Genomic DNA, 14,459 nt, shown 5'->3' with positions numbered 1-14,459 from the left:
CACTTTCAACACAAACTCACTTTGGTGTGTTGTAATTGTGACTGTAATTAAATCAGCCAAGTCCCTGGCTTTTTAATCTACTGGTTACCTTCCTCTGCCTTACCTGCCTTTCATAAAGTAGCAGTGTTGGTCAGAATTTCCTGGTTTGCTACTGCTTTTTCCAGTAAAAAGCCATATACACAAGGGCACTGTTACTTGTTTATAAATCCATATGACCTATTAAAGAATCAGCTTTCTCATGGTTAGCAGACACAAACTGGAAGGAATCTTCCCTATGAAGACAAACAGTGCACAGCAATAAAAGCACAATCAACTCAGTGCCTACAAAAAGGCTTTAGGATGAAGGATGAAGCCTACAGCTAAAGACAGAACAATGTTTCCTTCTGATCAGGTTGAGGCAGTGTCTCAAGTCATGCCAAATTCATTCAATTAACAGACTGCAGCTTGCAGACTCTGATAAGGGTAGTACAGTTTAATAATCTAATCTGTATTCCTAGAGAATGAAGGCTCAGTGCAAAACACACAACTGGCTTGGATTTCCAGTTCTGGTATGATGTACAACTTTCTCTGCTATGTACTGACATGGAAACATGGACAGTTAAATCCCACAAAAATATAAAGAAACAAAAACACTTGCAGAGAAAGATATGTCAAGTTCTAAAATCCAGCACAACATCCTGTGCCAAAACAAGACTACAGAAATCCCTGTTCCTTGCAGTATTAAGTCTCAAGATCTCTCATCTCCCCCTAACCACTTTTCTCATGACAAATACAGCTTTTCCCTTGCATGCCACTTCCTTCCTATCTAGAGTGGAGGTGAAAACCAAGAAGAGTAAAATCCCTTATCTTCCTAGAAAGCAATTGAACTGGAATCCAGTTATCATGGAACAGAATGAGGCAAAAAAAATCTTCTTCAAGGTAAAATGTAAACTAAGAGTGCAACAACATCCTAAAGGGCTAAAAGTGATTTCTATAATGTGACTTGTTCTGAACTGGATTTGCAATTTCTCCAAATCCTTTTGCAGCATATCCTTAATTATCTGGTTGTCACAAGAGCTCATTGTTTGATGCAATACAATATTCTACTGACATCCTCTCGACAATGTTTTCAGGATAACCTATCTGTAGTTATTACACTGCATGATTAGAAGATGGATGTTTTCTGAAATACGTATTTAATTAATGCTATTTAACACACAGCTTGACTGAGGAGTAGCAGTGCCCAATTGTTAAAATTTGAGATTATGGGGCAGGCACTACACACAGAATTAAAGCCACATTAAACTGAAACAATCATTCAAATCAATCTACATTTGCTTACAGTATCTGCAAACTGAAGCACACATTATGACCAAAGATAATCACATTAAGATTTTTGGCAATACTCTACAATATAAGCTATCTGAAATAGAAGACAGTAATTGTTACTAAATTGTGACAGAATCCCTGTAGAGTTAGGAATTATAACAATATTAGTTATGTAAGTTCAGGATGATTAATGATACCGCAAAACTATCAAGATTGCAGCAATTAACCCTTTACAGGCAAAGCCCAAAGTAATTATTGAGATCCCTTCCTGCCATAAGCCAGACATACCCAACTCTTATGTTACATTTTTAGTGCAATTACCTGGCCCCTTTCAGGAGCTGGTGGGGATTTGGCCCACCAATGTCCCTTGTTTGCTTGAATCATGTCAGATGACTTAAATAAAACTGTCCAATTTGTCCCTCTGTTTCATTCTTAGAAGAGAAATGCCTGTTTCTTTCCAAGGAACATTCCCTCTGCTAAGTGTAGATCTAAATCTGGGAAGAATCAGAAGGACCTCACACCTGTCCTTGCTGATACTGATGGACTAAAACCAAGCATCTTTTCTTTTTTAAATCCTTTTTTTTTCCTCTACATGATATATGTCAAGAAAATGAACAAGCAATATTCATGCAGCTAGAACAAACTCCTCATGCCTTCAGGAGACAAATCCCCGAGGACAGACTTGTAGAGTAACTATGAAAATGTAGTATCAGAGTAAGGCATGAATAATTAGAAGCCAATAAATACAAGGAAAAAAAATTCCATCCTGTTCTCTTAATGTTTATCATATACCCTGAAAAGCAAAACTCCACAGAAGTATGCATCTAGTATAATAGCTTTTCAGCTTTAACTGTAGTCACTGCAACATTTAATAATGATATTTGAAATGTGTGCATAGAGGCAAACATTTCCAAAATGTTTTGGTAAAAGAATAAGATTAAAAATAAAAATTTTAAGTTGTCCTGTCCAAATTCGAGCACTGAAAAACAAATGAACTGCTGCATAACCCATTGCATTAGAACAATACTATGGAATAATTACAAGTTCTAAGATAAAGTTAAAATTACCATAATAATTCTCCTGTGAAACAATCCAATCTATGCAGACTAGGAATTACTACTAGGTTGAAAAAATGCATTACCACTTCAAGTCAGGCTGATAAATAATTCTATTTTCATTACTTAGTGGAGATACTTAAAAGGTTACACAGAGCAGGATGAAAAACTGATTATATTTGCAAATTATGTATTGGTCACATTCAAGGACCAGCTCTTTACCAGCATTAGAAAATCAGTTACGCAAACTGTGAGTAAAGATGTGATTCCAAAGAAGTTTCTCACTGAGGAGAGCAGAAGTCCCTATCTACAGAGCCCACCTTTGGGTACAACAGGTGGTATCCAGACAGGGACATCTTTGTGCCCAATCTCCTGTACTGTTCTTGTACCACTTCCTTTAGAGTAGTTTTGTGAAAGGCCTTTTCTCCTCCCTGCCTCATATACACCTGAAAACCAGAAACCCTTGATTTAAATTGAGACAAAACAAAGTAGTCCTTTATTATTCTACTCAGAGAGACAACAGTCAGGATTTCACGATCTTCTCCTCTTTCCCAGAAATCTGTATCTTTCTACTATTTAAGTGCTATTTAAACTCTCAAAAGTACCTGGAACATTCTTTTCCTCCTGCCCATAATGAGAGGTGAAACATAGAATGGTTTGGGTCAGAAAGGACCTTAGAAATCATCTACTCCCACCTCCCACACCATGGACAGGGATGCCACCCACTAGATCAGATTCACAGAAGTCACCCCAGAATCTTAAAAAGGATAAGCACTCTTCAGGATCAGATTCTATCTGCTTGCAATTAAAACGGGAGTGGAGGCTCCCTGGTTTAGTTTGATGTAAAACTGTAATGGTAAAACACAGATTCAGTCAACCAATGAACCTTTGACGATCCCAATCATGTCCATAAAAGAGAAGTATAACTATGAAGATCATTTGACTTTATGCCAGCTTTTTAATCATATTATTCACTCATGGTTTAATTTGCTCTGCACCTACCACCATCAATCTGAATGCACACCACTGCCTATTAATGTTACATTTACAGTTTACAAGTTTTATAGTACAGAAAAATTACTAATACAAGCCACCTCAAGCATTGAACAGGAAAACAACCATAAAAATTGTGATCACAAAGTCACGTTTCTCTGATCCATTAGTAAAGAGAAACAGTCTATAATCTGCAAATTTCATATTAAGCACGGGTTTTCAATCATTTGACAAAAGAAACCACAAGTCTGAGAAGATCAATAAACTAAAATGGGATGAATCCATGTTATTTGGGTAGCAATTAAAGCTAATCTTGAAATCAGAGGATCAGTCTTATTTATATTGATTTTAAACATGTGTGTCTTTCTGACTCTCCAGGGCAAATACTCACTTTGTGTGACTTTGTGGAGCATAGGAAAGACCACCAGCCCTGCCAGGCTGTGCAATGGAGGTTTCAAAACTGTCCCATAACCTCCACGTCAGAAAGGTGTCATTAATAAAAAGTGCCATTGTACAACACAACAGGGTAGGACAAGAAGTCAAAGAGAGGTGGAATCACTGGGTTAGTGTAGGAAAAAACTCTGCTGGACAGTCCTGTAGCTCAAACCAGACTGACATGTAAAAAAAAACCCCAAACAAACAGCCTTTTATTTTAGCAGAGTCATCCATGACAGAGCTTAAGAGAACATTTGTTCTTTGCTGGCCTTTTTCTCACCTTTTCTTACCTAGTTTAAATCTAATCCATTTATGGCGACATAATTTCTATTTACACAGATTTCTTTGAATTACTGGGTACAAAAAGGTTGATGATAACACAGTTTCAAAGGTGACTCTCCACAATATTATTCCACAGTAAAGATTTAAGGCCTTTAACACCACACTGTCTGGGTATTTCCTCCATTTCCTCTTTAATATTTTTTCTCTGGTCCTCATGCAAGAAGTTTTCAGCAGCTAAGGGCTGTCATGACATACCACCACAAGATTTACCAGTGCAGTGGGTACTGAAATAGGGCTTGTTCTTCATGTGGCCACAGTGCCTCCAGAGCCCACAGAAAATGGAGAACTGCAGGTCCCTTCCTGTGCATCTTGAATAATGCCTGGAGCAAAGCAATCCTTTGCTCTCTGCAAGTGCTACACAAGTCAATATTCTTCATGCAATAAAATCTGCTATAATTTCTGGTCCCAGCATGAGTTCTGCGTTTCAAGTTTACCCTGGTTCTTCAGTCGCTCTCTGCAGTCATTCTGAGCTCATTGCTTTTGTTCTTTCTCAACTTCAGTATGAAAATATTATTTCAACCTGATGGTTTCTAAAACAAGAATAAGTATTTTGTTTTTGAAGAAAACTGAGCCACCATACTCACTGAAGGTATTTCTCATGTGCATGTACTTTCAAAACCATCGTATTCATACACAGAACTAAAGAGTGGGAAAAAACTGGTATCAAAAATGACAAAAATTTCATTTTACTTTTTGTTGCTCAAACAACAGGGAACCAGCATATTTAGTACAAAGTAGCCCAGAAATTGAGTGAGGTCAAATCTCTTAAAAACTTGAAGCAATCTCCTCTTTGGGCTTAGATTAATGAGTTTAGTAAAGCCATTCCTTTATTTTCTGTCAGATGAAAACTATTCACACAAAAGTTCCTGGATCTTAGAATGGTTCTTGACAGCTCTGAGTAACTGTTATAGATGAAATATGTACCTAAGTGTTGTAGAAGCACATAAATAAAAATACTAATGTACTCACCCCAACAGTGTTAATCTAAAAGAAACTTCATTCTTTAACTCTGTCAATTCTAATCAAAACATAAGGTCAATTCCCTAAGCAGTGGGCCAGAGTCCCAGCAAAGCAGCATTCACACCATGTCCTGAGGCTTGTAGCATCCAGCAGCCTTCCCCACATCCCTGACACCCACCCTGCTGCTCAGGGGAGGAGATGGAAGAACCAAGAGTGAAGGAATGAAATCGAGTCTGGGAAGAAGGGATGGGTGGGAACAAGTGGTTTTAGTTCCATCATTGTGTTTTGCTACCCTACACTATATTTAATTAGCAATATTAAATTAATCTTTAACAAGTCAAATCCTTCCCCTTCATGGTAACTGGTGAGTGATCTCCTGTTTGTAATCCATGAGGGCTTTTTTGCTATTCTTTTCTCTCCAGCCCTCTGGAAGACAGTAAGTGAGGGAGTGGCTGGGTGGGCACCTGGCAGCCACTCAGGGTCAACTTTCCCCATGTTTGACATCTTGCAGCTGGCAGCAAGGCAGGAGCAGGTGAACAGGAGAGACACACCAGACGTGGAGAACTCACCTGTGTGTGACACTCACTCACCAGCTCCCCTCCAATGTGACATTTCATACAGTATCAGCTCATAAAATCCAGTGGTATCAAAACCACAGGGCAGGATGACAAGGTCAGCTTTTGATACAGACTCTGTCTCTGGGCCAGCCTGTCTCCTACAGCAGCCCTACACACAGGCCATGCAGGGAGAATGGCAGGAGGTCACTGCAGGGCTACACAAAGAATTGCAGACAACTTCCTCTGTAACATCCCTCTGAGAGAAAAGAGTGAACTCCCACGTAGCACCTTACTCACCCCTGCTATGACAGAATCAAAGGAATGCCATCAATAGCTGCCAGCATTTTAATCTCCCCAGAAATTAATTAAAATGTTATTAATGGTTGACCTTAGGCAAAATGGCCAAACACAGGGCCAGCTGAGCTCCTGTGTACTTCCCAGACATGGCCTCAGAGGGATGTGGATTAGCAGCCATGGCAGCAAGGCCACAGAGGTGAAAGCAGGTGTGACCTCCAGATTGAGCAAACCCTGGAAATTACAATGTGATGACTCCACATAAACATGCTGATGCCATGCACAAAAATCTCCTTATCACAGCTGCAAGGAGAACAGTTATCATTCCCACTCACCTGTTGACAAGACAGAGTAGAGCTAGGGGAATTACAATAATTGGAAAATACATGAAGGATGTGCCTAAACCTACAACCACACCATTCTTTTATGCCAAGTATTGTAGCAGTCATTTTTTCCCTTGTCAGAAGCAACTGGCTTAACCCTACAGTCAATATTAAAGTGAGGGGAATACACAGTCTAATGAGAATTGCACTCATCCCATTCACAGGGCCCTGGCAGATCAAACAAGGACCATTTCCTACTTTTCCAATAACATCTAAAAGCCTGAGGCAATTTTCCAGTCACAGACATTGGTACCAATAAACAACATAACTTTAACTGAAACAGTTTTTGAAATATACCCAAAAGGGATTTTAAGATTTGATAATGGGCTCTTCAGTTACTGTTTCCAGTTCCACTTTATAATAGTGTTTATTGAACTTGTTGCATTCAGACCAAAATAGTGATCAAAGAAACTTAAGTAAAGCTACCTCTTTTACTGCTTTAACATTTAATTTCAGTTTAGAGTCACCTGAACCTTATGCTTTCCAAAGCCAACAAGTTCTATTGCTTACTGATGTACAGCAGGGAAATGAAATTAATTTATTTTGTGTCTATCAGTGTGCTTTTTAGAATGATACCATAAATCACACCTACTGCTGTGGGCAGAGTCATTGCATGTCTGTTCCTACTGTTGTAGGAAAATGCTGAAAGCAGGAAAAGCACAGCTAAAACCAACAACAAGGAGGTAAATGAGACACAGTGTACCACAACAGAGGTGGGAAACTAAGACTGCATGGCACTCTCTTGGAAGAAACTGGGCTGATTTCTTTTTATAGGGTAGGTCTCTGTGCATTGAGCTGTACAATGCCATGCCAAAAAGAGCCTTCTGGAATTTAACAGCTGCAGCAAAGCAACAGATCTCAGTGGGTTTAAGAAAGAAAACATCAAGTATTTCAACTCAAGGTGAGATTATACTAAGGCAATGTAAAAATAACAGTATCCAACTGCAGTGTAAAAACCCAAGTTTGGTATTAAATATTTTTCCTGCAAGGTTTCTCCACACCTCAAACATATTTCACCTCCAATAAAATTAAAACAGGTTTAAAACTACATGGACACATGCTACAATTCTGGAAAAGAAAATTCAGTTTAAAAGCTCTTTCAGCAGGTATCACATATTTATCAAACTAACTACTGTGTCACATTAAGGCTCTGGCAGATTTATGCAGGTGTTAAGAAAGAACTTCGATTTATTTCAGACTACTAGGCTGAAATATTGCTTACTTGGTAACAACAGAAATGTCATTCAATAAGAAGCCCCTCACCTTCTGAAGTTCTCCATCTCAAACCATATGATTATATGACAGATTAAAGCTTCCCCACAATTTCATTTAGGAATAGGGAGCATTGCTCTCCTGATTACGAAGGTCAACTTATAGATGACCACCAACTATTATATTTCATTCTTTCCATCATGCAAAGAAAATAGTTTGAAATGTGAAGAAATATATATAGAAATGTCTAGGTAAATCCTCTCAGTTCAGGAATTCCACATGCATAGAAGATTTATGGTGTAGTATATGTTCTTACATTGATCTATCCACATCTGAAAGACAGAATGCTTGAGTCCAAAATATTATTCTCTAGTCATCTTCTTCACTTGATTTTAACATTTCCTTCCATCATCATTTGTCTTGTCCTGTTTAATTGTGCTCAAATTAAGCAAAGGTTACATATCCTTCGAACAATACAGAATCTCTAGCACAAGATTATCCAGCTTCCAGTTCATTATTTGTTCAAACAGGATAAGAAAAAATACACTCATTTAGAGAGAAAGGCTGTTTGTGTAAGCAAATATCTTAATAGTCTACTAAAAATTGACAAAAATAACCTCTAATATTCATCATAATGAAGATAATGTTTTAAAATAAAACAAAATATTTCAGTGACTCATTCTCTTCCTAGCATCTGGCTTAGACTAAAATAAAACCACAGCCTGATGAGGCCAGCAGGAGTTTTTCTCACTGGAATAACACAGCTAACCAAGTTGCCATTAATGAAAAATTATATTTAAGTTTGCCTACAAAAGGTTTAGCCAGTGTGCAGACAGCCTTAAAAAGAACATAGTGCTGATTTAGAGGCACTTCACCTTTATCTAAATCAGAGGGACAGACATAAAGAGACAAACAACTTTAATTCAAAGAACTTGTGTCCCTCTGCTTCACAGACCCAAGCACACTCAACTGCAAACAGAAGTGAAAGAAAAAGAATGGATTAATTTGAAGATAGTGGACTTCAGGGATCCTGACTAATAAAATAGTTTTTCTTTTCAGAAACATGGTTGAAATGAATCAGACTATTGCAATTCCACAGGAATAATGACGAGCTCTCTTGAAAAGATCTGAGTATGCATCAGCTAAAATTTTGTGAAGGTACTGGGAGCATCACTCTGAAAACTGGCTCCCCCTCACTCCTTCTTTTCGTAACCATGGCCCCAACACCTTCAAAGGTAATGTCACAGGTTTCTAGCTATTGCAGCAATAATACTGTTCTAAAATCAGGACCTCAGTAAATTCTTCCTTAAACAAAGATTAATATACAATAGAGCAAAATATTCTACCCAGGAATACTCATGGGATGGGTTTATTTTGTGTGTATTACTCCAGGAGTCTCATCAGAATAAGTAAAATTGAAGCCAAGGATCAATGAGGAGGAACAACAGAAAACTAAAAAAAGAAATGTCCTTAGCATTTTTAATGGAGAATTTCAGAATTAACGGAACACTTTATGTTCTTTTAAATAGATTTTTTGAATTCTGCAGAGAATTAATGCAAATTTTTCCGAACACAAAGTAACAGAGGAGAACAAATTTTATTATTGCTATCAATGGTTTTTGCAGTGTTGCCTAGAAACCCAGATTCAAATCAGAGAAGGAGCATAGCAAACACCAAGGAAATAAGGAAAATAAACCAAAAAATGCCCAAAGCAGAAAACCCTAAAACCCCCAAGAAACCTAATCAATGAAAAAAAAAAACCTCCAAGTTGTTTTCACCTTATTAAGCTGAACTTGAGCTTTTAACAATTCAGTGGTCTAAGGGAAGGAATTAATATTCAGTCTTGATGGAAAATACACGTGAAATTCCATTGTTGCTTTTGAGTTTTTGGATTGTTTTGTTTCTGTGCACATGACAAAAACAACGAAAAAAATCTGTTTGCTGTACAAGATCTAATGATGTATCATGAAAACAATAAATAACTCAAATCCTTACTATTACCATATGAATGGTTTGTGTTGATCCCTGTTCTAAACTGGTTCTCTTGTAAATGGAGCTCTGTTCTAGCCCAAAGCTGTGGCCCAGGCAATGCAGGAAGAGATCTGAAGTAGGTCCAAGGATGAGCTTGCCCAATGCTGCCCAAAGGCTTCACTTTTTCTTCCTCTCTTTATTCAGACTGATCAAACCCATTCTTGCTTACAAACTGACTTATGAGTGACATATACTTCTTGAGAAGACCTACACTTAGAAAATTATTGGAATTCCAGCAAACACAAAATCCCTAGAAATGAAAATTTTCACCATCCCACAAAATGATAAAAACCTTTTCAGTATTCAAACAATCATTTCACCAAGAGCCAGTGGCGTTTACAGAATTTCTGAGGGAGAGGAGGTTTTGCCTTAGATTAGATCCATTCAAATTATCAACCGGACTGGACAATGTCTCTGCACCAAAGGAGGTTTTTGCCATATTTTGAATGCAGTTTACTTGTGCTTCATACCTGGAAAACTGTTCCTGCAGCCCCCGCATCTGGGCTCTGCTCCGCTCCGACTCCAGCGTCACCTCCCGTAATCTTTTCTCGCTCTCAAGTCTCAAATGCTTTTCTTCCTCCAGCTCATGGATCAGCTTCTCACGCTGAAATACCATAAAATTTTATTAATTTTACATAAAGCACACTTTTAGGGGAAAAAAAAAAATTGAGATTTGATTTGGGGAAAAAAATCATCATCAAATCAAAATAATTACCCTACTAAACCAGTGCCATCTTTTTTGTGCACAATGTTATAGTGCAAAGAATTTTTTCAGAATGTCCCACCAGACTGAGCTACCCTTCCTCAGCTCACTCATGGATATCAGCATAATGAAAAACAAACATCCACCCTCCTCTCCTTCAAAATGCATTTCCTTTACCTGCATTCAAAATAAATACAAAAACATATATTTGAGATCTGTGACCCATCTTGCTTAAATGAAGATATGGGAAGCATGAAACAAATCAAGAGGTCAACTCATCACCCATCCCTGAATGCTTCAATCTCACAAGGAGAAAATTCTGCAGCTACTAGTTTTTGGTTTTGTTTTTTTTTTTTTTTGGCTGAGAGGAGGACCCCTATCAGTAGAACAGAGTTTATTTGAATTTACTTGGTGAAATACTATGACAATGAAATACAATAATGAATACATTTTTAAGATCTGTGTACAAATCAAACCAATGAAAGTATCATTAATATTAATAACAGCTCTCAAAGGCAACTAGGACAAGAGTTTTGCTACTTCTTAAAATATAGGATCAAAAAACACAACCCATAACATACACCACTACCTGGATAAATCTGCATATGTCATGGCCTAACCCTTCTTAAAAAAATAAATAAAGAGCATCATATAAAGGGTACCTAAAGACTTTAAAATCTTATTTCAATAGTGAGTAAATATGATTTAAGAAGAGCAGAAAAATTAACCTGAAAGTTATTAAAAATGTTACTGCAATTTAAAAAAATGTGTTTACAGGCTTTTCCATGCGACCCCTGTTAAACAGAAATGAAGGGAAATTAAATTTTATCCTTGTGAATTTAAATGAGGAAACAAATCAATAAACCCCCCAAGGATTTCATGTGGCACTACATTATTCCCTGTCAATGATGGGGTTCCCATGCCTAGGAACAGCCTGGGTCACTGTAAACTACAGTGGGATCCCCACCCATCTGCTTTGTGCCTATGGTGCTGGGAGATTTGCAGCCTGTCAGACAGCCTGATGTAATTCCATGTCTGACCTTAATTTTCATGACACACCTGCAAAAACATATATTAAAATTATCCATACAGTTTCATTAGTAAATAACAAAGGTATCTTAGAGATAAGCCATTAAATGGGGAAGACAGGCTATTTGTACAAATCTCACAGCTATAAATCTTACTGGATAATAATTTACAATAGCAGTAACCAGGGGACTAAAAATATGAACATTGCCAAGTGGAAAACAGATCTTAAAGACAGTGATAAATAAGCAGATGCCACAAAGGGAGGCTGAAAAGGTTTAAATGAAATATCTATATGCTTGTGAAAAAATAAGGGGAATTACTCAGAGAACAGAGGGGTTCTGTCTGGTTGGCCATATGTAATACCTGGAAAATGGAAAACTGCACAAGAAGAAATAAATTACTGGCAAATAAACACATTTTTTAACTGAATTATCTAATCATTGGCCTTAGTGTTCCATAGCCATGTTTTGCCAGGTGCTGAGTAATCCTCAGTTTCTGCCACAGGAGGAAGAGCAGAGAGTTCAGCACCAGGCAGAAGACAGCAATTGGCTCACAGAGGATAAGTCAGGCTGATGATATGGGAAGAATATTCACAGCAGTCAGTATTGCTCCAGCTTAGATCCCATCAATGCCAGCTTCAAAATGATCCTGCTCCAGGAACTCCTGCTGAATGCTGTCAGCATCTCCTCTTATAGGGAAGCTTCACTGCTGCTAAAGGGACATCTAGGACCACCTGAGTCAGTTTGTAACAAGGAAAATGACATAAAAGGAATATATAACTACCACCTAGGACTTAAGAAAAGCTTTCAGAATATCTTCTGCTGTCTACAGAAACTGTGCTAAAAACCAAGGACGCAGCTGTTCCTACAGGAACTGAGAGGCCACGTTGGAGGAAATCAGTTGCTACTATGAACACTTGAGTGGCCAAGCTGACCCAAGGCTGTTCCTGAGCTACCTGACACAGCAAAGCTAAACTACAACAAGGACTGTAAACCAGAGAATCAGCCATGCCCTCAAGGCTCAGTCAGCATCACAACAGCCACAATGATCTCTATTGTGATACAGCAGTGCCACAGTCCAGATGGCCACAAACAGAGGATCACCAATACAACTTCAGAAGGCTTTAAGCAACACCTTACCACATCAGAATAGTTCAAACCACTTCTTGCACTAAAGGCTGCAAGCATCTGCCCCTCTTGTTCTGTAGCCCAACCTTTTATACCCCTCATGTTCATGCATGGCACCTGAGTGCCCTCTGTTCCTTTGGTGGTTGCTCAGTGCCCCTGGGCACCCCATGGCTCATTCAATGCTGCTCACCTGCTTTTTCCAGCTCTGCCCACTGGGGATGAGGCTGGGCCCAGCCCCACTCCCAGTTACCACACACTGTGTTCCTACCTACACAGCAACTACCTCTGTCTGTCTGCTATGCTGATCATGCTCTGCTCCCCAAATCAATCTTCCCACATGATTTACAAAGCCAGATCTCCAAGGACAGGACAGACAAAAAGTGACACTCTAACAGATGAATCTCCTGTTCTCCATCTCGCTGCCAAGGTGTTCTGCAGGTTGCCACAGCTCCACTGCCTGTCCTGCAGAAGGACTGTGCTGTACCCACAGCCAAGCTCCTGCTCATCACAAACACACACCTTCTGGAAGAGAACTGCATAGACAGCACAGATTTACAAACCCAAACTTCTCCCTACAGGTCAAAGAGCTGTGCAAGCTATTTCTAAGTTTCATTTACCTCTTGCTGATAGGTCAGAGAATGCTGTTGCTGCCATTTACTCCTATTCACTTGGGGAAGGCTGTGTGATAATACACATCCTACACAAAGAGATCAGCAAATCCACATGGGGACTTCTTTTTTAAGAAAGAACATAGGAATAACCTTAAGGGAAAGCACTCTTAAACGAGCAACACATGTGCATTACAAGAGCAATAACATTTCAGGAAAGAAATCACTAACCATTAGGAACTTCTGCAATGAGCTAAATGTCCACTTCCAATTCAGCCACCCATGGGCAAGAATTACAACACATTATTAGTTACATGAGCATGTAGTGCTGCTGTACAAAACTCCTGCTCCTTTCAGGTTTAGGGATGAACAACAAACCAGTCACAAGGCTGCAAGACCACAAACAACAGCATTGACCTGTGACCCTGAAATTCTGAGTTCTCTTCCTAGCTACCAAAACCCTCCTGTATGAATGGGGCCAAGACTTGCCCACAGGACATCTGCACAGCAACAACACCATCAGCCCTCACTGCCGGGATTCTTCACAAGAATTTATTGGCAACCTTGAAGCACTTCTGCCATTTCTTGCAGACAGAAAGTAGATCTGCTTTGAGCCAGATCACAGACAATAAATACTGTGAAGTGGGGAGAAAAAGGTGTAAGAGACCACCCACACTTGGGAAGTTTTCAGTCTGCAGGACACAAAACACTAAAGTATACTACACACAGAAAGTAGCTCCCAGCAGTAGTGACCTTATCCACCAGAAAAGAAAACTAGATTTTTATTCAAACACAGAAAATCCATAATGAAGTGTCAGAAGAGAGAAGTGAGCCTAAAATAAAGAAAGGCCAGGATTAAAAAGAGATTTTTTTAGATTTTTTTGTCTCTTGGAAGAAGAAAACATATCCCTAAACTGCAGGAATTTTGTGCTGACATAATGAACTCTATAGGCTCCGCTGTGCTAACCCCGCTTATTCCTGTGCAAAAAAAAACCTAAAAGGTGTGTGAGAAGAAATAAATAGAACTGGTTAAAGGTTTTATAGTGAATATAAGCTTAATAGAAAGTAATAGAATTAGCATCCTCTGTGAAGAAAAGGTTAAATAAAAAAAAGTGTCATGTGAAATGTTTCAGTTCATTTTAGCACTAGAAAAATCATTGCCATCTTCCAATGAAGTTATGTATTCCCACTTGCCAATTCCTCTTTAATTGCAGATTCTTCTCTCCACAAGCTCTGCTCAAACTATTTTTCTCTACTTCTTCTCCTTGCCTTCTGCAGCACAGCTGTACCCTTCCCTTCTTAGAAGCATAACCTTTACTTGATTCTTGCTTCCCCTTTTCAGCCTCCCCAGAGAGCCTGACTTTCATCACACCACCCAGTCAAATTCCTGACAACTTTCCAAACAGGCAAAAAATTCATGTG

General features: G+C 38.8%; 1 protein-coding gene across 6 annotated transcripts in view; it reads right to left on the bottom strand.

Moving 5' to 3' along the window:
- NCKAP5 (NCK associated protein 5) overlaps positions 1-14,459 on the bottom strand; it is a 416,669-nt gene that overhangs the window by 160,865 nt on the left and 241,345 nt on the right. For all 6 annotated transcript variants that reach the window (XM_085584141.1, XM_077784917.2, XM_085584139.1 and 3 more), the window contains one exon: positions 10,041-10,174. In XM_085584141.1, coding sequence (XP_085440267.1) covers positions 10,041-10,174 — 134 coding nt within the window. The remainder of the gene's footprint in view (positions 1-10,040; positions 10,175-14,459) is intronic.

The sequence above is a fragment of the Lonchura striata genome, chromosome 7, assembly GCF_050655825.1.
Source record: "Lonchura striata isolate lonStrDom1 chromosome 7, ASM5065582v1, whole genome shotgun sequence".
Lineage (NCBI taxonomy): Eukaryota > Metazoa > Chordata > Aves > Passeriformes > Estrildidae > Lonchura > Lonchura striata.
Note: the sequence above shows the minus strand (reverse complement) of the source record. Positions and strands in the feature narration are given on the sequence as shown.